The sequence below is a fragment of the Simochromis diagramma genome, unplaced genomic scaffold (assembly GCF_900408965.1).
Source record: "Simochromis diagramma unplaced genomic scaffold, fSimDia1.1 OVJJ01000419.1, whole genome shotgun sequence".
Taxonomy (NCBI): domain Eukaryota; kingdom Metazoa; phylum Chordata; class Actinopteri; order Cichliformes; family Cichlidae; genus Simochromis; species Simochromis diagramma.
Window position 1 is genome coordinate 2384598 of NW_024387244.1, and position 26151 is coordinate 2410748.

Sequence of the window (26151 nt, forward strand, 5' to 3'; positions counted from 1 at the left end):
AATATTACATCTGTGGGATCATTATTGGTAATTCTTTCTCTAATGATTAAAATTTTATTTGTGAAGTTCATGAAGTCATTACTAGCTAACGTTAAAGGGATGGTTGGCTCAACAGAGCTCTGACTTTTTTCAGCCTGGCTACAGTGCTGAAGAGAAACACTGACAGACTCAAGTACAGTTTCTTTCCTAAAGCAATAACCGCCCTCAACTCACACATGCACTGACAAAACAGTTTCACCCCCCAAGGACTTCCCTCTATACACAGACTATGCAAACTACCATCATTACTGTGCAATATTTAATTTACATGGAATACCCCACACTGTAAATACATAACCCTATTTATTTCTTTAATATTTGTATATAGCGCCACAGAAACGGTTGATGTCTATATAGTGCTGCAGAACTGTGCACCTTCCCCCCCTCTTTTTTTTTCTACATGTCTGTACTGGGTAGGAGTTGCTCTGAATCTCATTGCACATGTGTATGTATAGTGACAATAAAAGGCATTCTATTCTATTCTTTTCTGTTGCATAGAAAGAGTCCTTGATAAATTCATAAATGCTCTCACAAATGCCGATCCAGTTAAAGTTCTTGTGGATAATGTCAAATGTTAACTACTTTTAATGGAATATTTCAATAATCATCACTTGCATCTGTATGTAAACTTTCAAAACAAATCTTTTTTTGTTTGTTTGGTTTTTTTTGCAAGATTTTTGTAAGATTTGATCAAATATAAAAATATATTTTAAAAAAAAAAAAACCACACAAACATTGACCATATTTAGTGCCATATTTAAAGCAGCTTCAGCTTGCTTTTGTTAGCAAACTGAATCTGAATCTACATGGAACAGAATAGAGCACAGACTTCTTGGATGAGCTGTTCCTTGCAGAAGGCCTTATTACTTGCCCTAATAGACACTAAAAGGCACCAAGACCACAGTCGATAGGTCCAGTTCAATATTCGCAGGGTCAAGCTTAGCAGGTGGCAATCAACCATGAGGGTCTGTGATGACCCAGCTGTCAGTCAAAGCACTCAGAGGCCAGCCGTGTTGCTTCAGTTCAGTTTGCAGGGATTCATTTATGCATAGATCTGTCCTGCCCCAGCAATTCAGTCAAGTTCAGGTCTTAACATCGACCAGGCCATTGCAACACCTTGATTCTTTCCTTTTATAGCCATTCTGTTATAGATTAGTGTCCTGTTGCATGACCCAGTTTCTGCCAAGCTTTATCTGTCAGACAGATAGCCTCACATTTGACTCTAAAATACTTTGGTAGACACAGAGGTTAATGGTGAACTCCTCGTCTGGGTTTATGCCGTCTCCCCACTTTCCACTTTCCTCTGCTACACTTCACAGATATCCCAATAAAATCATTAATTTAATAATTTTTTTAGGAGTTTTGATCAGTTAGGAGTATAAAACACATGCTTTCCTTTGTCAAAAGAAGGAGCAGTAATATAGGCAATAGTTTATTTTGAATTTGTCACTTTAGGCATTTTTTATGTTGCTATCATTGTTAATCTAGATTAAAAAAACATGAGTAGAGCTCAAAACAAAAAAAACAAGCTGGATGTTATCTGAGTAGTGACCGATCCATGGAGGTGACTGGGTTCGTTTGAATATACGTTCAAGCTGATTAATGTTTTACAGGAATTTCAAACACTGAACTTGTGCTTATTTCATAAAAGGTTGATTATCAGTACTACAGTGATAACATGGCTTACAATAAAACTGCTGCTGTCATGAGATCTACTCTGAGATGACTACAGAAATACTCAAAAACTGTCCCGTTCGAACATCTACGTGCTTGAAATCTTCAAATATTTGTTGATGTGAACTCATTTTTATTCAATCGCTGACATGATTTCACAGACATTATAAACCTTCTTTATGACAGAAGTGTAATTTAATTTCAACACAGAGGCTGATAATCAGGTAAGACTTCTCCCAGAGAAGCTGCAACACCCTCAGCACTTTACATATGATGTTACATCAGTCCGTTTCTATCTTCCTGTGTTGACCTAAAGATTGTCTGGAGGATGACATTTTCTTATGACAAACCACTTTCACTGTATCCAGCGCTGCTTATCTGCTCTTCCCCTGTGGACACTGGATTTTGTAGCCCACCCTGTAGGCCTGCAGGTATACACGTGCCTGGTTTATCCTGAAAACACAACCACAATCACACAACTGTGTGATATTGTATTCTAATCAAACTGGATTAACACAACCTTTAACATATAAATCATTTGCACATCTTAAACTCAGTCAAGCCTCGCTTTTCATTGCGTTATTGGAAACGCTTTAAAAATACTTTCACAGCATATTTAATCCAGTTAAGTGCAAAAGTAATTACATAAAGAATAGCTGACAGTAAAGTCCTTGAAAGTTCATTTCTTTGACAGGAAATTAAACCATGTTGTGATTAGGAAAAGCTGCAACTGCTGCCAGATACTTCATGAATTAGTGTTGGAGAATCCAGGAGGAAAAACAGCTTACCTGTATTTAGTACAAAGCTGAACTCCGAAGGGTCCACAGCGGTCAACGTAGCTTTCCCTAAATGCTTTCCTCACCCCTCGAGCCATACTCACTACTGTAGTGACCACTGGGCATGTCCTAGGACACAAATAAGCACAAGACATGTATTGCAGTAAAGTGCTGTACCTGAAAAACTTGAGAACAACAGATGACCTCACATTTGACCCAAGAACACTTTGGTACACAGAGAAGTTTATGGTGAAATCGTCACCTCTCCACCACTGTGCTTGACAGTATCACGTGTTTGTTCTGATATACTGGGATTGTTATGTCAAAAGTGGTGCATTATCACCAAATATTTCCATTTTGAAATCGTCTGTCAAAAGGACACTGTTCCAAAGGTTTTCTGGTTTGTTCAGATGCAACTTTGCAAACCTAAGCCGTGCTGCCATGTACTTTTTGAAGAAACAGACATAAAGAGGGTTACATTTCTCTCTATGTGAGAAATCCTTCTCATAAATTTTAAGGGCTTGAATAATCAGGCCCCATCTTATTTAAAGACCTTATAGTACCGTATCAACCCATTAAAGCTCTGAGAAATGCACAGACTGACCTCAGTATGAATTTCTATAACTCCTGGGAAGATTGTGGCAATGTGTTAACACATGCCTGAATGCTCCAGACAATAATGCTGGTAACGCTGATTAACAGTTAATCAAAAGGCCTTTGATTAACAGGGCCAGGCTACTACTTTTTTTATTATTTCTGTGTTCACAGAGTCCTGTGAAAACTTTCTTTTGCATATGATTTTAGTTTTGTCCTGTTGGTTTGTTGTGTTTATTATTGTTTAATTACTTCAAGGCACTGATTGATGTTTTGGGGCTAATTTGCAAGCTAGTAAAACTCAAATTTGGGGATTTCAAATCCTCGATGAGATTTCGATTTTTTTGTAATGCTGAGTTTTATATGAGGAGGTTTGTTTTTCCAAAAAGAATATTGATAATGTCGAATTATGAAATTTGCACCAGGTTATGTTTGGACAAATTAGGTCCACTGAAAATAATTAATTTTAGGAAAGATTAATATTTTGTTTGTAAAGGAAAATAGGAAAGTTTGACCAACAATGTAAATCATCTTGTACCACTTTGAATGACAGACTTTAACTGAAGCTAAACAGCGCTTACAGTTTGGGGGAAATGTTAATCCAAGACATTTAATATTGCTTGTGTGAAGGTGATTTGGTGGCATCACGTTATAGCACAGACAAGCTGGAAGAGGAGCCCATAACACTGGAGGATCCGCGTGACAGAAAATGAGGAATCATGTTTATTGGGGTCAATTAAATAAGCAATTGTGAGGTGAATGTTTTCAATATAAATGCTGATGAGTACACATCTTCTTTCTGGGTCTTTCTGTGATTGTAGTTTTGTGAGAGAAATTAATTCTGTTGTTAATCAAAATAGCAGCTTCTCTATCCGGTGTTACGATTAGCTGTGAATATGTGGGGAAACTGCAGTGACTTCAATGCTGTACTTTTGTGTCTGAGTTTCTTGCAGTAGACTTGCATCTGACCATGGATTTATTAACTCTCTGAAAAGCCTTCAGTTGATACAATATTCTGTAGCAAGAGTACTGACAGGGACTAGGAAGAGGAACCAAATTTCTCTCATATGGCTTCTCTTCGCTGGCTCCCTGTTAAATCCAGAATTCAATTTAAAATCCTTCTCATAAAACACAAGGTCTTGAATAATCAGACCTTATCTTACCTAAAGACCTAATAGTACCATATCACCCCATTAAAGCACTTCACTCTGTGAGATATGTTATGTATGGATGCTGTAGAAGTTACTGATACTCACAGTCTCTCACAGCGCAGGCCTGCAGTGCCCTCGGGACAGGTACAAGTGTTGTGAGGGCTGCATGTGCCTCCATGTTGACAGGGTGGCACACAGGGTGTAGTCACCGCTGCAGACACAGCACACAGCATGATCCTTTGTACACATACTGTATATGTACACATTCTTCCACACTCATGGACTAACCTTGTTCACAGAGCTCTCCAGTGAAACCTTTGGTACAGCGGCACCGGTTGAGGCCCACACACACGCCACCATTTATGCAAGGTTTCTGGCACACAACAGGCTCTGATCAAGACAGAAAAAAGAATGCATAAATCCAAACACATTGAGTCTTCTTATTAAACATGGAGCATAGATTATTTAGAGGATTTGGGCAGTTATAAATTACACAATGAGCAGAACATACATTTATCAACAACAGTGTAAGAACAAAAGGCTGGACGGTGTTTCCGCTTATAAGTATGGAGCAACTTATTCTGTGTTTTCTTGTAGGAATGAATATGTGACTTTTTAAAATTATGCAAAATTGCAAAACGCTCAGCTGTGTCTCTAAAACCTCTGTAACTTTGCTCTGCTTCACTTCAGCAGCATCAGGTAATGTTCATATGTTGATTAATGGTTTTCTTTCGATTTTGATCTACTGCAGAATATTTTTATATTTATTTTCATGTGTTTTATCCTCAGCTACTTTGACACAAAGGCATCTGCTGTGATGCTCACACCTTTGATAAAGTCTCACAAATGTCAGCTTTCTTTTTATAGATATAAAAATCTGGAAATGTACTGATGCATGATCTGAATTATGATATTTCTGACTGTCTGAGGCAAAATTTCCCCCGAATCAAATCAAATTGAATCGAATTGTGGATCGAATCGATTCGGGACCTTGTGAATCGGAATCGAATCAATTCTAGAAATCAGTGACGATAACCAGCCCTAATGATGAATCACCGGTGCATGATTAGAAGCAGGTGCGCGGGCCAAAAGCAGAAGCTCTCAGTGAGCTCCGCCCAGGCAGAGCGATGAGAGAGAGCAAAACCAAAACACATGTAGCCTTGCAGGGCTGGCCGGGTAGACACAGAGACCATGACAGTAATGACATTTTCCCACTTAAAAACACTGTTACTGATTGGAGAAATAAAAGCTCCAGATGAAAGTCTGGACATTAGAAACGTGTTGATTATGAAGCTATGCACTGGCAGACACCGTCGCATGTTATGATTGAAGGGCTTAGCTCTACACCACTGACACAGAAGAAAAATGTGAAGATTTTCAATAATTACTGAATTTGCTCTGAAATGCCAGGTGACAAAACAGGATGGAACAATAAACGCTGCATATTTGTCGGTGTCTGGTTTCAAATATAAGAGAAAGAGTCCAGAAATACGTCACATGATTGCTTCTCTCCACCCATAAGCACATCGAATGAAAAACATCTCATCTTATTTGGTCAACGACAACAACAACAGCAGAGTAGTGCAACAATGGAAACAAACAGCAAGCAACAGGGAGAAGAAGAAACCACGGGAAACCATGCTGCATCCACTGGTGTCAACATCTAATTTCACATCCAATATCACACTAAAGCCTCCAGCTGCACAGAAGCAAATCACACTCACTGCATAGAGGAAAGTAATCCGAAGACATGAGAAGCTTTATATTACTGTTTTTTTTTAAATAAACACAAGTGGTTGTTAAAATTACATCCATGATCATTTGTAACTTACTGTGTAAACATGGTTTGATCATATTTTAGTCTGAATATATTTTAATTATGCAGGAAAAGCTACACAGAGATACAGTAACAGAGAATGACTGATCTCACCTATCTGGCATCGAGCTCCTTGCCATCCACCAACACATGTGCATTTGTTGACGTCCACACATCTTCCCCCATTTTGACAGGCAGGAGTGCAAAGGGCTACAAAATGCAAAATAATATAGTAACACGCAGTCTGTGCAGAAAAATGTCTTCATGCTTTTTTTGTTTTTCTGCCATCCTATAGCCCATATTTTACCAGAAACTGTTTGGAGGCAGGTGGATGGGTAGATCTCGGTGGTGCCTACACACCTGGGATAATTTATTGTATTATGTTACTCACGCAAGAGGCACTGGGGGCCAGTGTAGTCAGAGGGACACTGGCAGGTGTCAGGTCCCACACAGTGACCACCGTTGGCACAAGGAAACTCACACACAGCTGAGAAGAGACACGAAGAAAAGTCAAAGCTAACAATCAAGATGTCGAATCCAGAAGAAAATGGCATTGTGACACACACGTCACCTGTGCACATGCATTTATACATGCATGGATATATGTACCAGTGCCTCTTTGTCTTAGGTGAGTGCAGAACATCTTATAAAAGCATTTTCTGGGCAACACATTGATGTAAACAGTGCTTCTAAACACTGTCCACTCTATTTATTTGATGTAACACCTGTCCCCCTGATCCCCAAAAGCAGTGTACCTGTGTGGCAGCCTGCTCCTGTCCAGCCGCGACGACACAAACACTCGTTCCAGCGCATACAGGTACCTCCATGAGCGCAGGGAGGGGAGCACATGGCTGAAACATGCAACGAAAAGGGCTATAATACTCCTCTTTGCATTAAAACCTTATACTAACCTCAAAGCACACCGAAAGGTGCACAAAAAAGAGACACAAATTAACTTTAATTTAATCTGCACAGTCTATATTCCTGTGAAAAAACATTTTAATTATATATATATTATGTGTAACGTTTATTGTACCTGAGCAGCCCACTCCAGGATAGCCTGGAGGACAGTCGCAAATGTTCGGGGCAACACACACTCCATAGTTCTGACAAGGGGGGTCGCACACAGCTGGAAAGGCAGAGAGGCTAATAAAGATAAGTGAAGGAATTGAAATAAATCTATTTTTAGATTTTTAAAAAGTCCTTAACACTACATAAGATTATGTTTGACTCACGCTGGCACTTGGTGGGGTCATCTTTTCTAACTATATAGCCCTCCTTGCAGGCGCAGTTAAACCCACCAGGATGGTTCACACACAGCTGCTCGCAGCCTCCATTAGTGAAGTCCTCACACTCGTTCACATCTCATGACAGAAGACAGAAGGAGGGCAATTAAACATTAAACCTACGTGACAGTTGCTTAATTTATGGTTGGCTAAGTGAGGCATGCCTGCCTCTGTATTCATTCAAGGGAGTCGTTAGTCCATAACAGACTATCAAACTATCAAATTTCCTTTTTTATGAATAGCTTCATGAAAAGAAATCACATGGCGCATGCAGCCGATCTAATCTCTGAAAGCCTCTCTGGCTCTTTAGCCTTTTCAAAATTGCTGTCTGGATAATCTACAGTCATCAGCCACTTTTGCTAGTACTGGGTTTTGCCTTAATTCTTCAAAGCACAGATTCAACAAGGTGCTGAAAACGTTCCTCAGAGATTTTGGGTCTCAACTGGCATGCTTCAGTTTCCTGTTGTCAGCTGACAGGAGTGGCAGAGTGATGCCCTGCTGTCGTAGCCCATCTGCTTCAAGGTTACACGTTGTTTGTTCAAAGATGCTCGTCTGCATACTTTGGTTGTAACAAGTGGTTATTTCAGTTACTGGTGTCTTTCAATTAGTTTAAAGCCGTCTGGCCATTCTCCTCTGACCTTTGTTATCAACGTGGCATTTTTACTGCCAAGAGAACTCTCACCCTCTTTCTCTTTTTCAGACCTTTCTCTGCAAACCCCAGCCATGGATGTGCTTAAGAAACCCTCAGACCAGTCTGTCTGGCACCAACAACCATGCCATGTTCAAAGTAATTTAAATCACCTTTCATCCTCATTCTGATGCTCAGTTTGAACTTTAGCAGGTTGTCTTGACCACGTTTGCATCCGTGAATGTAAAAAATGTCTTATACAGTCTTTGGTCTACATGCCTAGAAGCACTTAGATATTTGCATTAATGGGCAGTTAAAGAGGTGTACCCAATAAAGTGGCTGGTGAGTGTATTTCTGCTGGATTCAAGAGATGGTAAAGTCATTTTAATTATTATTTTGATATTAGGCGTTATATGAAAAAGGCTATCAGGGCTTGTTGCACTGATACGATCTCATAACTATGGAAGCCTGTTTCCATAACTCAAAATCTTTCTCAAAATTTTGACTTGATAAGTAACTTGAAAAGTAAGTAACTTGAAATTGTAATCTATGTGAATGACATCATTTTCTTATTACCCAGAAGGATATGGCGCAGAGGAATGTGCACACAAACCAGATCGCAACAAATTGGTGCTTTCGAGAGTGCGTTTGCTGATAGTAACGCCATGTGATTCAGCTAATAATAAAGTGCTGGCAGTGAACATGAACTCTCACCCACACAGCTCCTCGCGTCTTCGTCCAATTGCCAGCCAGCTTGACAGCTGCACTGAACATGGCCCTCAGCCCTTACAGTGCACATATGGTCACAACCACCATTTCTCAGCTTACAGGATGTAGCATCTTTTTGGGTAAAAAAAAATAATAATAATTTTTAGCTTGGTACACAGAAATACTGAACAATAAAGAAGACTGCGTGAACTTGCTATTTCAGCTTTTAAAATGGGAAATTTGGTGCTATGCTTCTTCTTTTTGATAGAAGAAGCAATGTTTTGACTGCTGATCAGAAGGAAAAAACATATTTAGCTGTGTCATGTCACATTGAAAGATTTGATCTTGATGAAAAATCTGTGTTAAAACACCAGGACAAGAGTTCTTAATAAGATTTTTTTAATCAGATTTGAAAGAAGTGCCTACCTTCTGTTTTTTTTTTTAAATAATTATATATTTTTGTACACAAAAGACTGTAATGTCAACTCTGTAATCAAACTTACTCCTGCAGTTTAGGTTGTCTATGTCTAACAGCAGAGGAGGGGGGCAATGGCAAGTATGTCCCCCTGGAGAATTAGTGCAGGTGTGGGAACAGCAGCCATTCTGGAGTTTACATTCATCGATGTCTATGTACACAAACCCACACACAGAAACACACAGATCATAAACATCATGTTTGGACAGCTCTCTCTTATGCATGCAACAGATTCCTCACAGTCTGGCTTTCTCATCTCACTAATTTTCCAAAATGTGCCCTCAGGACAACTACTTCCAGAGTGTCTGCACAGAAAATATGCACAAGAAAAACCAGAATCACATGCACCAAAATAATTAGCAAGAGATAAGACATGTTCATGGCAGATTACTACTGATGCTTGGCATGTTTAAATGACCGAAAATGATTGGGTAAACAGCAGTGAGTGTTTAAGAGCGACTGACCCACGCAGGTGTGGCCATCAATATGCAGCTGGTAGCCGGGTCTGCAGGAGCAGTGGAAAGAGCCCTGAGTATTGATGCAAATGTGCTCGCAAGTCCCATTTAGTCCCACACACTCATCCACATCTGGAGAGATCAGCAACATTTAGATTACTCTTGCGCCATGGCAAAACATGAAATAGATTCAGCACAAGGACTCATTTAGACTTGAAATAAACATCTGAAATTCTATTAGCACAAAATTGCACAAACCTGGAATACCAGCTAAGTGCAGAGTGACTGAATGGAGAGAGCAACAATGGCTATGTCTTTTGAGAATGATGCAGAAGCCCACAGAGATGATCTCTGCTGCCCTCTGTTGACTAGCCGCACTATGACTTGACCTTAGAACCTCGTCTCTAGGAAATACAGCAACTGTGTTTAGGTTTCAATTTAATGGTTACTGTGTGTAACTAATTAAAATGAAGAGGACGGTTACATTTTAACTACTGTACTGCCCATCTGATTGGCTGTTATGGTGGGTGGTGCAGCACATTTTAGACTGCAGTTTGTTTTACTTCACTCATCAATAATAAAGGCAGTTTAAAGGTCTCACAGCCATGCACTGTGACACTTTAGCAATTTCATACATTTACTGCAAGCAAAAATATGATGCAAGGATCTAATAAAAATGTGTATGACATCAGATTTGACATATACAGACTGTACAATAATAACAATAATAGTAATAACAGAGGTCTTGATCCATAGCTGTAGTTCCCGATCTATTTTTTGCATGCTTCTGCTGCCATTCCCGTTTGTTCACTTAATCTGTTTGGTTTGGACTGTGTTATATCATCATCATCATCAGAGGTCATCCTAAATTTCTGAATTTTGTCCTGGACTACATTTGGTCACAATAACAAATAAACTCCTCTGACAGTAGCAAAGCCCACATTTTAGAGTTAATGCAAACAATATACCCAATACTTGGATTATATGGAGCTTTAGAGAATAAGCAGAGGGGAACAGGTAGACACAATCATGTGACAAATAAAATTTTCACAAGACTCTATGCAGTCAAATGAAAAAGTAAGCAAACGTCATTATTCAGCAGCTTGTAGAACCGCTGTTAGCAGCAATAACTTCATTTCAGCACCTCGATTCTCTCCTTTTCTCTCCATTGTTGTAGGTTTGCTGTTCTGCTTGGAATCATTGCCCTGTTTCACGACCTAATTTGAGCCAAGCTTTAGCTGTGAGGTCGACTCATGTCCCGCGGCTGCAAAACAAGCCTAAATCATCAACTCACGTATACCAACTGTCAAGCACCATCCACCATGGTGCTTGACAGTTTGTATTAGCCATTTGCACACATGGTGTGTTTGATCTTTACTAAATGTGGCACTGTGCATTAACGAATAACATCTCAGGAATTGGCCAGTATTTACATTAAGGGTGTGCTTACTTTTTCAGTAGATCCACAAACGAGTTGATTATGATTATTTATAGAACACATTTCACAATAATAAAAGTTGTACAACTGTTAACCCACAGCAAGAATTAAGAAGCCTATTTTCTAAAAAGTCAAACTACTTTTTTTTTTTTTTTTAAAGGAACATAAGAAAAAGTCATGCTCACTCATGCCTACTTTAATAACATCCTACTACAGCCTGCCTTTTACCTGTGCAGCTGTGTCTGTCCGGGTCCAGCTGGTAACCCGAGGCACACTGGCAGCTGTAGCTTCCTGGCTCATTGGTGCAGTTGTGTTCACAGCGACCATTGTTCACAACACACTCATCAATGTCTGTAAACAAGCACATGTAATGCTCATACAGAGAAAGTAATGCTTACATGATACAAGTGGGTAACAACAAACACACACACCCACCCCTTACCCACCAAAACAAGAGTGTCCATCGCCGTTGAAGCCCTGGTAACACTGACAGAAATACGACCCGATGATGTTACCGCACCGAGCGTTGGCGTCACACGTGTGACCACCAGATACACACTCATTCTCATCTGAAGACAGACAGAGAGCCGGTTCATTTCTATTCAGTGAAGCTTGTACTACCACTTGGGATAATTTTAATGGAAGGGATAACAGCAAGCATTAAAACACGCGCACACAAGGAAGCTGACCCCGTCCACAGGAAACAGAGTTTTCCACGGAGGGACGTCAGCACTAATTGCTTACCTTCACAGTGTGTGCCGTTTCCCCGGTAACCCGGTCGACAAACACACTCGTAGCTCCCAAGCGTGTTCTCACATACGCTCCGTCCATCACACGCCACGGGACTCTCTATACATTCATCCACATCTGGGACAGATGACAGAGACAAAAGGACAGAATAGTTTAGTGACATATGGATACAACATATGACTTCTTCTTCTATGCATTGCTGACGCAATTTGCAATTAAAAATTATTTCATCTAGAGAAAAGGAAATTTAATTCCTGCAAAGCACTCCCTTAATTTACTGGCAAGCAATAAAGGTACGAAGTCATTTTCATGTCAACAACCTTGTTTTAAATAACTGTCACTGAACCACTTTGGGAAGCTGTGGTAATAGATTTTTTTTTTTCTTTTTCTTCTTTTAATTCCCTTTAGTCCATTTAACATTGCTACTTTCTGACAGTAGTGGTAAAATCATAGTACATAATCAAGCACAGCGCAGATGTTACTATGAAAATTTAAGCCATGAAAAGCAGGCACAGAAAGCACATCATGCCTTGGCACACAGAGGATGTGCTGGAGGACACAGGGGCGCAAAGAAGTCGAAAAGTAAGTGAACAGACTTTTTTTTTTGTTCTTTACAGAACAAAAGAGGAAATCAGCCTTTAACGTGAGGGTGAAAGAGGGACAGGAGCATATATAAGCAGGCAAAGCAGCAGATTGAAGCTGTATCTTGCTGCAAAGCATTTCTTTCTGTCAGACAAAGTTCTTACTTTGCAGAAACTCAAATGAAGTATGTTAAAAATTCAAAACACCAGATCAAATCTGGACATCGGCCTTTTTCAGTCGTGGTGATGTTTAATGATTTACCGACACAGGCAGCAGTCTCTGCTCTGAAGCCCAGCTGGCACTGGCATGAAAAGCTGCCAGGAGTGTTAACGCACACATTTCCCAGCTCGCGGCGACACAGCTCCTCAAAGCCGCACTCATCCACATCTACAGAGGAGTAACACCAATAAATTGTAAGATAAATGGCCAAGTTTAACAGATGCAATCATTTAAGTCACGATGTAGCGTGTCAGCCTGTATTTTATGCTGATATACATTTGGATGTACATGCATATTTTATCAAAACGCACACCAGACTTCAACATTAACCTCACCTACACAGCCTCGCCCATTTGTAGCCATTACATATCCCTCATGGCACGAACAGGTGAAGGAGCCAGGTGTGTTTTTGCACTCAGCCTCGCCTTGACAGGCCTGCAGGCCTGTCACAGCGGCCAAAGCGCACTCGTCAACATCTGCAAGACCCATAAGAAACACGTAAATTATGATCATACTAAAGAGGCGCTGTGAAAAATTTCTGAAAACCTGCATCGGACATTTCTTTTTTTCCCCACAAACACACACACAAATAGAAAAACACACACAGAGGTTGACGAACCCTGGCACCCGTCAGAACCCATCAGGTAACCACGGAGACAGCTACACGAGTAAGAGCCGGGGTTATTAATGCAGCTGGCACGGAGGTCACATGGTCCTGGTCTCTCTCCTTCGCACTCATCAACATCTGTCCAACAGAGATAATACGCTTAATCTAACTCAGACACCTGCAGTTTTACATGGTGATGTCAAGCTGACAAAAATATATGAATAATATATAACACAGCTCTGAAATATTAAATGCTAAAGTTTTGTAAATAAATTATACTGCAGCTAGATCAACTGGTAGCTTGTTTCTCATTACTCACACTTGCTTCTGAAAATTTGCGCAGTACAGTTAAAAGTTTAAACACAACCGTGATACTAATACACATTAATATTTTCCAAGAGAGGCTAAATGAGCCTGCGTGCAATTTTGTTCACGGGGCTCATGTAACGTAGCGTACCTTTATGTTGTGTTGCATTGCTGTAAATGTTAAAAACTAAAAGGTGTCAAAAGCATTTTTATTTTTTTTGTGATTTTCCAGTTCTACAAAAAGCACTTTCCCAGTTTTGATCACTTCTTACCTTTACACTCGGCTGCTCCTTCCAAGGTGAAGCCCTTGGGGCAAGTACAGTTGTCACCATCCTTTACCATGATGGATGGACAGATGCAGACATTGCTGCTCTCATGCATCAGCTGGTTTCCTGGACACTGTGGAGCAAGGCTAGAGTTTGGGGAAGTTGTGGTGGTCAAAGGAGCTGCTAATGCAAAGAAAAAGAGGGAGCTGCTGAAAGGAAATGCTGAAATGTAAGACACAGCACAACAAAAGAGAGAAAAAATAAACACAACAAAAGACAAAATGACCAAAAAAAACCCCAAAAAACTCACAGGTTGTAGGTGTGTGGCTTGGTGTTGGTTCACTGACATTTCTGAATGCACTCTCGTTCACCTGGGTCTGCAGCAGGAAAAGGCAACAAACTGAGATTTATTTATAGTCTGATGCTGTCAGACTAACATACATGTAAGAAGCCTTCCTAAACCACTTGCCTGGCTCTTAGTGAACACTGTGTGTTTCACTAACTTGTTGTCATTTTCCTGAGGGCTGCTCAGAGGTTCAGCCACAGACATCAGCAGCAGGCCTGCTGACAGGAGAGTCCAGAGGTGAGCCATCACCTGAATCTGTGTGGAGAGGAAGAGGAGAAGATGAGGTTACTCAGCCATCAATAAACCAGAGTTTAAAAATAGATAAAATGACACAGAGCATTTCATAGTTACTGTAAAGGTGCTCACCTATTGAAAACACAGAGGCACACAGACACACAGTGCATGTCCGGGCAGGCAAAACAACAGCATGAGGGGGGGAAAGAGCACTCTGTTATTAAGTTAACCCCCGAGGCTGTCTGCACTGAACAAAAGAGACTTACATCAACTGCAGTTTCACCCACAGATCACACTGAAATGTGCCTAATTTAACTGAGAAGATAAGTTTCTGTATTATCCCGAAACTCTTTGCGAGAACAGCTAAAAGAAGGCGATAAAAACAAATGCGGGACTAACTGTTTCTGTGAGGTGGTGCGAAGCAAAAGATGCGTAGAAGTCGCGTAAATCGACGTACCTGGGTTTAGATTTACTCTTAAGTAGAGGGCTCGGGAACACTGAGGTTTCCAGAGGCCACAAAGCGATCCGGTTCTACAGTGGATCTTCTGCAGAGACGAGGTGCTCATGCAGACGCACGCCAGCTCTGTCAAGAATAGGGGGGCTGTACGATCCTGCAGTGACTCCACATCCTGTCCCGGAGCTCTGCACTTCCCATTCCACAAATCCCAAATCACCGCAAACAGGCAGCAAAAGGCTGGCCTGGAGGCTGTGTCTAGGTGGCCCTGCTTTAAACCCTGGCGTGGATGTCATAAACGAGCCCCGGAACAAGGGAGGCCAAATCCTTGCAGCTCAGCTTCCCTGGGCGGTTCATACAAACACGCCAAAGTAGAATCAGACTGATCAGAGCGAAAGATGAAAGCTCAACCGCAAATATCAGATGGTTTAGAAATAGTTCTGTGATAACTTGGGACTGTGATAAGTGGGGTTCTCAAGGGGTCTAATCATTTGGCATAACTGTAAAAAAATACCCCCTACAGGGCATTCCACATAGGCCACTGCACCCTGCACCTCACAGGAGAGTGAAGCACAGACCCCCCCTTAAAAAAACCTTTTCCTTCAGGATATTGAGTGAAAAAAAACCCTCAAAAATCACAGTTCTCTGAATTTCACTGACTCATTGTTATTTTTCCCATAAAGCTTTTTTCTTTTTTTTTTCTGTGCACATTTCAGTCACAGCTTTTTAAAAAATGTATTTTTACAGAGCTCATCTTGTAGCTCACATCAGACCTACTACTTTAATGTCTCTCCTGTGAGTGACAGACAGACATGATAAAGAAAACCTTTATGTTCCTGCTTCAGTAGTCACTTTAATAAAGGGTGAATCTAACGAATCACAGAAACTGTCTCCTAGTTTCTTACTTTGTTCGCTCTTGGTGTTACTTTAAAATAATATTTTAACTTTTTTTTTTTTTTTAAATAGAAAACTGTCGTGTTTTCTATTAAAAGAAATCTCTATATATCGATAATTGGAGACAACTTATCTGGACCACCCCTCATACACCCCCCTTCTGGTTCTCTGTCTACATATGACCCTCCTGCGCTACAATGTTTGTTCTCTTTTTTTGTGTCCCTCCCCTTTTCTGTTCATTCACCTTTCATTAGCCCATAGGCTTCTGCCCAGTCAAGTCTTCTCTAAAGCCATTACTACACTGCAGCCTTAATTCACAATACATTATCTACAGGAAATGCTGCCAAGTGAGGATGTAGTCCCAGCTAGTGAAATTAAATTAATTAAATTGCTCAAGGATGCTGTAACTGTGTTTGGATCAAAGTCCATTATTTGGGACCCATTCCCACTGCGTAGAAAGGACTGCATCTTTTGTATGTAGTTGAAATAATGGAAACCATCAAAGCAAACACAATACAGCCTGTGATAATGTGAAACCTCTAATGGGTCATGATTATTTGAATTGTTTCTCCCAACTGGAAACCATCAGAATTTTTCTAATGGTTTCTGTTGATTCACTTCTCCACCCGCATGTGAACTGAACACATACTTCTACACATTTTAATGGCTATGTTAGAATAAAGGTGATACAAGCTACACTGCAAAGCAGATTTAATTATTTAAGTATTTAAGCAAGTGGGTACCCCATCATCTTTGCAGTGGCGTAAAAGTGTTAAAACATTTTGTAGCTGGCAGCAGATGTTTTCTGTCATTATGAAAGAAATTGCAGAGTCATAATTACACAGAGTAAAAGTGTTTATGCTGTAACCTACAGAAGTCAGACATGGTACAAGGTTTTAAAAGATCACAGAAAGAGGCTCAGTTGAAACAGTAAGTAAGAGGTGGTGATAAAGGAACAGTCTCACAGTTTATACATTCACGTCAAGGATAAGAGCTAATTTACATAAAATAAAATGTACACATTGCAGGCATGAAAAGTAGCGGTAATTATTATGTTTTTATCTTACATTTGATTTTTTTTTCACTAAACAAGATGCAAAAAGCATATTTATTTGTGCAGTATTAATATTATTCTTTTAGCATGTAGGTGAAAGCACTCGACAATACATTAGCATGTGAAGTTAAACATTATATTTAAAAAAAGGCTTTTTTCACATTTTTGTGCTGATAGCAGATGGCAGTGGAGATGCAGATCATTTGTTCACTTTGGCTGACTGAACAACTTGGCAGAACACAACATGCTGCATTAACTTTAACCTTCAAAGTCTGCAGAGTAGTGCGTTTCAACGACGTGCCATTTAAGGTTGAGTGTGCAGGTTTTCATTCTTAAATAAAAACAGGCCGAGTGAATACATAAAAGAAAGAGGCAAAAAACCAAAGAAATAATCATAACTTGTACAATACCTCTCCCCTATGTGCCGAATAATATTTAAATACCAATGAACAATAAGAAAGCCATTAAGAAGAAGACATTTTAATTGTCATTTGAGTGATTAAAGAGGTGAGTCATGTGTGCGTCAGCTGGCAGCAGGCTACAGCTTCATATGTAGTGTCCTGCAGGCTATCAGATTTCAATATACTTGGTCTTATTTAAGCATCTAAAATGCAAATGCTAATCATAATATGTAGTTTCTTGGTTAATAAAAACAACAACAACACCTAATGACTTGCTAACTGATGGTTACGTAATTGATGGGCTATGCAAAATTATTATTCTTTAATTTGACCTTTGATGCCTCCAGGGATGTTTCAAATTCTAATTCAGTTGTCATAGTGCCCTTTGGGAAATGCAGATGGAAACTGACAGGCTCGCTTGTAGGATGTGTAAAATGTCAAGGGATTTCAGAATTATTCTCCTTTTGATAGTTCACCCCAGTTCATTCAATCTGACTGAAGGAGAACAGTCAGTGAATCAGTTTGAAATGACTTCCAGGCCCCGGCTTCACTGATGCATGTTCGACAACCTCTTTTTATTGTGTGTGCTACGTACAGCTCGTTAGAAATTATGATGTGCACAGAAGCAATTCTCTGCAAATACTCAGCAAAGGTTCTGCAGGAAGGAGCAAAAAGCATCTCGGGCTTCTAGAAAGGCGTGTCCATCTGACTGCCTTTCGGAGCGGGAGACACTACCCCGTAACTCCTTTCCTGCCACCTCAACCACTGCATGTGGACCTCTTTCTGGACCTATCAAGCAAACACACAGGCATAGATATCTGTTTAAATCAGTGTTTAGATTGTATCATTATGGTAAGAGCAATAGCTTGACATTTTGGGAAATTCATTTATTTGTTTTCAAAGCCTTTTGATACATGTGCAGTGCTTAGACCACCACTCAATGTAAGGTTTATGCCAAAGCCGCCCTAAACTAATAGTAATGGTCATAACCAAAATCATCTTTTATGTTTCTGTAAAGGTTAATCACAAGTATCTGTAAGCTCTTTGAAATTCTTAATGGTTTTCATTGTAGTTTCATTTTAGTTAACCGTGAATTTTCAAATTTACAGCTTTACAACAACAACAAAAAAAAAAATAGCTGAAAAAAAGTAAAGCACACTATTTTTTATTGAGATGCCAAATTAAAGTTAATTACTTGCATTCCTGATTGGGAAAATACGTTTTAGTGTTTGACTGTTGTGCTCGGTCTCTCATAGAAGTCCATATTTGGGTATAAAAATGTGCATTCAATTTGTTATACATAACATAATGTCTTGTTTTACGCAAGTTTTTCACATATTTATAAAATATTTTCCTTTATTTTTTTTATGACAGTTGGTATAATAAATTTGTTAAGCACTATATGGCAAACTGGGAACCCATAATCTGGTATTTTGACTTAGCCTCTTATTACAACAACCATTTTTGTGGTTGGCAGTGCTCATGAATATCCGAGCCAAGACAAAAGCTTAATTGACATCAGACAATGCCGATGGCTTGAGTGCATTTTGGCAAAAGCAATCCCTCATTTAGTCTCCATCAAGCCTTTTACCTGCAAGCTTTGATGGCATGTGCACTACAAATGGAAATCATGTTCAGTGCCTACAGGTTCTGCATATTCATATAAAGATATCTGTTTATTCTGGTTAAATATATGCCTACAACCAGCAATCGCTGAGCCACAGTGACTAGGTACCAGCTAGCTTGGCAAACCCTGACTACAGCATTTTTTATATCCCATGTGTTTAATGATTAACAAAAACAAAAACAAAAACACAAGTCTGATTGCAGTTTGCATCATTATGGAGTGTTATATGCCAACCTACTGCTGGCAAGGAGAGGCAGGTAACCAAACCGCTTGGAGTAAAAATAATTCTGAATTTTTCGCTTCTACACTTACATTTTTGCAGAACTAAACAAAGTTAAATGAACTAGAATATTAAATTACGTTTTTAAATTAGTGCAAGGATAAGATAGGGTTGCAGTAGTTTTATATAACAGAGGTGCAACTTGTATCAATTTTCTTAGTAACCAATGAAGAAAAAAGTTGTAGAAGACAAACATCTATATTTAGCAAAATGTCAGACTATTTCTTTTATACTTTAAAAGTGAAACAAGAATCACCTCACTGTTGACAGATGAAAGCTAAACACAGTGTTTTATATATGTATATATTTATATATTTCTTGCTGAGAATCAGTGCATTCATTCTGCGTATCAGTGAAACAATTAAAGCATAGGTAATCATACAAATAGTACATTAAATGAAATAATTCTCATGACCATTCTCTAACGTGTTTCTCGTGTCTCTAAAGCATGTGAGTCATATAGTGTACACTGTCTGCTTCTGCCCCCAGTTTTTTGGAGGCTGGCCTTACATTAATCTTGCCAGTTACATAAGCGTGCTGGGTCCTTTCCTTATGCAATGCTGGGAAGAGAAGTGGAAAATATTTTTTGCATTTTTAGCACTGACAACTCTAAACCAGTTACCTCCTGCTGGAATACAGATTAGCCACAATATTAAAATGCTCACTGAAGCGCCTGGGGAGCAAAGCCTTGCCACACAGCAGCTACTTTAGCACAAACTGCTCAAAATCTTAATGATGGGTATGATAGGGGTCTAGTGGATACATAGCACATAACAGCTTGCTGACTATATGAGCCATGACCTGCCAGATACATTGTGAGAAACAGACAAGCAATGTTCTGCTGGGAAACTCCCCATGTTCCTTTGTCATGCATGACATGCCTAAATATTGTGGCAGACCATCTGTCACACTTCTCCACGGCAGCACTATTCCCTGATGGCATTGGGCTCTTTCAGCCAGTGAAAATGCTCCGTCGCAGTGCAAAAAACTGTTCAGGAATCGTTTCAGGAACACGAGAGAGTTCAAGGTGCTGACTTGGCCTCCAAACGTTCCTCATCTCAATATAACTGAGCCTCTTTGAGGTTGCGCTAAATGTGACCCATGCTTCTAGAATAACAATAATACTATGCTTCTGAGACACCATGGGACAGTTTTGCGCATTGTGGCTGATGTGTATGAGTCTCACGTGAAGGCTAATTATGCACCACAGTGTGTGTAAATTGTGTGTGCAATTTTCTGAACACTTTAGAGTAGTGTGGTTTGTGTACTGACCTCTTGATTTAGAAAGCAATACAGAATGGCCACAAGAAGCCCCTGTGAAAGAGATGGGTTTAATCATTAACATTTAAGATAATAATAAGTGACACTTTCATTAATACATGGAACATGCTGCCTAAAAGGACAGAAAGTGAAGCAGATCTAATAACCAAACTGACTTTCAATTCTAGGCCTGCAACACAAAGATCTAATGTGGTCGAGATGCTGTCTCACACCCATAATGCTCAAACAGTGGAAGCCAAGTTAACATGAAGGATTATCACAGGATGCTGAAGAGACTATGGTACAGCATGTACAGTATGTGCCATTAGTGTTGATGCAATCCATGTGTGTACCTGGAAGGACCCCATACAGAGCTCGATACAAAGGCGCAGGTTAATATTGAAGTAGTCGGGCAGAAAATTGAAGAACATGTAGTGAGTTCCAAACAAAGGGATGAGGAGGAGGGTGGATTTAGTCAGGCGCCTGTTGCACAAAAGCAAAGGAAAAAGAGTCTGCTTGTACGTACCTCATTTGAATGCTGCACCTGATATCATCATGCATGCAGACACAGTAATGATCAGATGCCAATCAAGATGATCTTTGTCTTTGTGTGCGTCATTCTGTATGCAGCCTCTCTTTACAAGAGGAAAGGTAAGCAGCGGGGGCATGATTTCAAATAGGGCTATTAAAATGTAGCTGCAGAGATAATGTCTTTATGTGTCGGGGAACATGTGAACTTAACTGGTGCAATTAAGTCAAGCATCATTTAACTTACTGTACCTATGGTATTTCTTTTATGAGATCCGGATTTACGTGATGTGCCTGAACATTTTCAGTCAATTAGTGAGTCTATTTCAATTAGAAATTCTAATGAGCCTCTTGGTAAGCGGAACTGCAGACGTGGCCAGACTGAATTACTGAATTATTCATGACCTACAATAGTTTTTAATTTTTGGCACAACTTGCAATGTTCTCAGCATCAAACGGTAACTATCAGAGTAAAAAAGTACCAGTGAGTGAAGAAAAGTATTTCAAAATGTCTGAAAACGTTTGCCAATTGAAGATAAACACGTCTTGTATCAGAAACGAGATGAATTTGATCGTTTCTGTGTTCAAAATGCAATAATGACTAAAATATGAGATTCTGTATCACGGCCGAGTTCCCTTTGTCTACAACTGTGTCTGCACCTAAAGGATTACCTGTACTGAGAGGAGTTATTGAACTGGATCAGACGTGGATTGAGCTTTTGTATTAGAATTCTGATGATGTTCATGAAGAGCATAAAATTGACCTGTTGAAAGAAAAAGCAAGAATGCAAAAATCAATACTACTACTAATAATAAAAATTTTAAAAACTGTAACAAGTATTACATCAAATGCTGCTTTCAGCAACATGATTATTGAATGTCATGGCAACAATATGAGCAGCCAAGCGTATAATTAACTTAGGCTGGTGTGGTGCCAATTTTTGCACTCTACTCTAATGGCACAAAAGAAGTTCATCCCAGTCCTTTCTCAGAGGCTGTCTCTAAAAAGAAGGTAAACAAATCATCTACGTAATAATCTCTAATCAGTGCATAATTAAAAAATTCATCATAATTTTTTTGTTTCAGAAGAATGGGGGCATTTACCGCTATAGAGACAACAATCGGCCCCTTGATGATCCACCAATAGGGTGAGTCCTCATTGATGTCCCAACATCTGTGCAAGAAATGTGCACTTTAGAAGATTTCTTCAAGCATCGCATGCAGTAAATTTAATCGACGTCCTAAAAATAACACCCGACAATTACTGCTGAGTACAAAATTAATGCAAATTATCCATGTAAATGCACTTACAATATTATGTACAGCAGACTCACGTTCACATTCCCCTCTAATGCGTTTATATGCATCATTTTCATTAATTTAGCACAATTTAGCATTTCACCTATTGCTGCTTATGAGAAATAATAATGATTGTGGTTATAGAAGCTGTAATTCAAGTTTATACAAACTCTGTGTCCTCAAAATACACCCTGGATCCAATCCACAGGACTATGAAGAGCACCGGCACACCTGTTACAGAAATCAAAACTAGTGTCAGTGAGATGCAATCATTACACACGAAAATGGCTGAATCAGAGTTAGGAAGCTACCAGTGTGTGAACTGATTGGACGAGTATCAATTTTCCTAATATCTGCACCATGCAGAAAGAACAAAATGTAAATGAATTACTTACAGTAAGTACAATGAACCCACATAATTCTATCCAAGATCTCATAGTGTGAGAGGCAGGTACATTCAATCTATAGCAGATCTAATAAATTATCAATATAAACGTTAACCTCCTAAGACCCGAACAGCATGCATTTTTAATTTCTCTTTGATATTTGGGCTGATTGTATTTACATTCATCAGGTCCCAAAGAATTACCAGGATTTTTTTTTACCTAATTTTTGTTTCTAAGAAAAATGAGAGCCACTTATGAGGATATTCATTTAAAATTTCAACAGTAGCAGTACAATGTCCTCGTAAGTGGATATCAGGCCCTTGTAGAGCAAAATTGAGTATTTTGGTCTAAATAACCCAAAATGTGATGTCCACATATGTGGACGCCAGGTATTAGGAGGTTAATATAGATCAATGCTGCACATGCCACTGAACCAGGAAACTTTTTAGCTGTTATAATAATATGCACATGTTGGCTGATGTTACCGTTTCTGGTTCTTTTTGACCTTGAAGGCTGCTGTGAAACTTTGCTAATCAGCACTTTAGGTGTGATCCAAATAAAATCCCAATGGGAAAGTAAAAGGTAAAAATGTTATTTTGGTATTTGCTATGCTTTATTCACAGACACTTGAATATTAACTGGGAAAAAATGACAGCACGAGGCAGAAGTTTTCCAAAATGAAATAAATGCTCCAAACTACCTGCAAGTTTGATGGAGTTAAAAATTGAAAATGCCCACTGCCAGTATTTGTTCAATCCAAAAAGAGCAACAAAAAACAGGGATTTTTTTCAGATTCCTGTTTGTATTCATGTATTTTCTTCGTTTAAAAACACACATACAACAGTACAAACAGGTGGAGTAATTTACTGAAACATGCAAACACAAACGGAACAAAAGGTAATTCAGGCCAAATCTGAGTTCTAACAAGCTCGAAAGGTAATATTTGGTATCTTCAAGCCTTTTGAAGACTTATTGCTCAAAACTTTTCACAGTATTGTAAAACTTTTTTTAACCCGATTCTTTCTCTAAAGTGTTTTACAGTATCTCTAAAAAAGATGAGTTATAAAACTGTAATTTTTGGAAAATTCTAATGTTATCATACATGTCTTCTCACTATTGTTAAATCTGAGATATTGCAAAGTAGGGCCATGTTCTTTAATTTGGTAGGCGGCTCAACGTAGCAAATGTTGGGGAAATTGTATGTCAAGGTCCTCACCCCATCCCAGCAAGCTGAAGCCCCACAGGCATCGGCGGCTATGATAGAAAGAGGAGAGCAGCAGGGAACTGAGGTAAAGTGCCTCCACCAGGAGCCAAAAAAAGTTTGCCATTACACAGTAGTGACAGAAGACCACAGAGGCTTTACAGGCAAACTGACCAGAAAGAACAAGAAGAGGGGAAAGGACAGGGAGCAAAGTGTAAGGAGGAATTAGTGTGGTAAGGCGTGCATAAGCAATATGTGATTATGCATAAATACATGAGATCAGGGAAATGCACCCAGAGGAATTTCTTAATACAAACAAGAAGCACTTGTCCCGAGCATCATTATCTTACTGTGGAAAGGGTGCAGTGGTTGGTGTCGTCGCTTGAGAACAGAGTAGCATCCTTTATAAACACCGCCACAGCTTTCAGGATGAACGTAAGAAAGAGCTGGATGTGAATAAAGTTCCTGGCACAACGCAGTTTCCTGTAAAAGAGCAGGAATACATTTATAACCAATACGAGATTTTGCATTGTACTGTATCATGAACAGCAAATGCAAAAACATCACATTTCTACAACTGTGCAAACTGGCGCAGTCTGTGGTTTTAGTTCATAGTTTTGATCAGTGAACAAAGAAAAATGTGAGTGGCAGAGAACAAAAGTAAAAAAGAGACAGAGACGTAACTGATGCCAGTGATCTTGTTTGTGAAGCAATTTACTGGCAATCAGATTAGATTCATAAACAATCAGCTGGAAAGAGGAAAAAACAAACTGTAACCCACAGAGCTGGTGCACAAGTTTTCAAAACGCTGTCTTGGCATTTGGTTACAGACTTGGTGAGGAGACTAAGGGACGTGGTCAGGCCTACAAAACAGATAGGTGTTGGTCGGTGGGCTTATTTAAATGTGGAAAGAGCCAGGAAGGTTATTTCATCTGTTTCCAGTTTTCATGCAACACGAGCCTTTTATGGCACCACATGTACTGTACAGACATCACAGTGTTATCAGCTGTGTAATCTAAATCCTACAAAGAGTGTAAATTTCCCAACTCCCTTATCTCTTACACATTCCATCAGATCTAATTCCAAATGGGGACACAAAGACGTGGCAGAGTTGCAAAACTGCCATGTGCTGTGTGAGTGTCGATGAGTATCAGGCACTGGTAAAAGTTTTCATAAACCCAGACTTGAAGAGAGTGCCCTGAACTCATCAGCAATCCCACTTTATTGTTCTGTGAACCCCCACCCCCGAGTTGCATCCTTTGTAAAGCAGTTCATCTGAATTTCGAGCTGTTTATTCCATTGCTTATGTCACCCAAAATGTGCTTTTTACTGACAAAAAGCGAAATAAAAATCAGTATTTTCGGTTTATACCTGAAGAGTAGCAGGATCAACACAGCAACAGCCAACACCACTAGAGAGATGCTGTAGCCAATGGTGTATATGAGCTTCACTGAGGCAAAGTAAGACTCCTCCGTCTGGAAGCAGGATGAAATGAAGATTTTTGAATGAAAGGAAATTATAACTCAAATATCAAGCTTTTCACAATGATTCAGGCATCAAAATGAATGTAATGTCTTAAAATGAGTCTAAATGTACAGGCAAGATTGAGACTAAACTGCACTGAGGGAGATGACTGGTGGAATAACTGCAAGAAAGCTTTCCATATTTTGTGTCTTAGCCTAATGGCAGAAAGAGGAGTGGGCTAAGCACATAGCTAAATCTACTATGAAAAAAGCTACTTAAATTACAATACACTGTCACATTTAATTACTAATGTTCTACTTCAGCTATTTGGAACATTTAAGACGTCTTTTTTAAATAACAATAATAATAATAATACAAAAATATGCTCTTTTTAGCATTCAAATATGGAATCTTTCCAAAAGAAAAGACTTCATGCTCTCTTTGTGAGCTATTATGCAACGGGTCAAATTAGACCCACTCATTCTGCAAAAGTGTTTTATATTTGTATGATTTTTCATACAGCCAACTATCATGTGTTAGCTGTACCTGAATCTCCCAAAGAAGCAAAAATAGGAACAGGCACAGTGGTTCAACTACAGTCCCAAATGTGTCCTGAAACATGGAATATGTTAATAATTTTGCTAGCTTTTTTTGTTTATTTCCACAGGTGCATTTCTGTCCTTCTGTTTTGTTTCCCCTTTATTGCTGTTGGTTGCCTCTTTGTTCCTGGTGCTTCTCCTCCTGTTTCTAATTTTCTGCCTGACCTCTGTGCTCCCAATCTAGTCTCACATTCCTCAGTCTGACATCCCTAGCTGCCTCGCTTCAGCAACTCTCACCTCGGGAATGTCATCATCCACATTGCAGGCAACATGGTATGGTGGGAACGGCCTCGACCAACCTCCACTTGTACAGTTTCGGCTCACTGACCCTAAAGACGAAAGATGTGAGCTCAA

The 26151-nt window shown here is 39.5% G+C and overlaps 2 protein-coding genes across 5 annotated transcripts; both read right to left on the bottom strand.

Annotated features, from left to right (window-relative positions):
- Positions 1–766: 766 nt before the first annotated feature.
- On the bottom strand, positions 767–15212 carry LOC120747306 (fibrillin-2-like). 4 transcript variants are annotated; one of them, XM_040053083.1, is made up of 23 exons: positions 14808–15209; positions 14483–14597; positions 14240–14371; positions 14081–14147; positions 13777–13953; positions 13211–13336; positions 12927–13067; positions 12634–12759; positions 11785–11907; positions 11487–11609; positions 11269–11391; positions 9612–9734; positions 9176–9298; positions 8679–8804; positions 7286–7414; positions 7087–7179; positions 6806–6901; positions 6442–6537; positions 6165–6260; positions 4523–4624; positions 4340–4445; positions 2502–2618; positions 767–2166 (listed from the first exon to the last, which is right to left on the bottom strand). In XM_040053083.1, exons 3-23 carry the CDS (start codon positions 14360–14362, stop codon positions 2088–2090), a joined length of 2415 nt encoding a protein of 804 aa, XP_039909017.1. In that variant the 5' UTR covers positions 14363–14371; positions 14483–14597; positions 14808–15209; the 3' UTR covers positions 767–2087. The 4 variants fall into 4 exon arrangements, with proteins under 4 accessions (XP_039909017.1, XP_039909019.1, XP_039909016.1 ...); XM_040053085.1 differs by lacking the exon at positions 14483–14597 and having other exon boundaries at positions 13777–13950; positions 14808–15208; XM_040053082.1 differs by lacking the exon at positions 14483–14597 and having other exon boundaries at positions 14808–15208.
- Positions 15213–15971: 759 nt separating this feature from the next.
- On the bottom strand, positions 15972–26151 carry LOC120747078 (growth hormone-releasing hormone receptor-like; the record flags this gene model as incomplete). The annotated part of the gene is made up of 10 exons (XM_040052689.1): positions 15972–17942; positions 20333–20374; positions 20674–20803; positions 21521–21612; positions 21953–22022; positions 22318–22378; positions 23750–23903; positions 24085–24217; positions 25106–25209; positions 26035–26151. Coding segments are annotated over 10 exons (1005 nt in total), but the record flags the coding sequence as incomplete, so codon positions are not given.

Excerpts from the sequence above, each read along its gene's own strand:
- LOC120747306 (XM_040053083.1), bottom strand. The coding sequence starts at position 14,362 with ATGGCTCACCTCTGGACTCTCCTGTCAGCAGGCCTGCTGCTGATGTCT. Across the intron at positions 14,148-14,239 it reads CAGTGTTCACTAAGAGCCAG|ACCCAGGTGAACGAGAGTGC; the intron begins GCAAGTGGTTTA and ends TTCCTGCTGCAG. Across the intron at positions 2,167-2,501 it reads CAGCTTTGTACTAAATACAG|GATAAACCAGGCACGTGTAT; the intron begins GTAAGCTGTTTT and ends TTGTGTTTTCAG.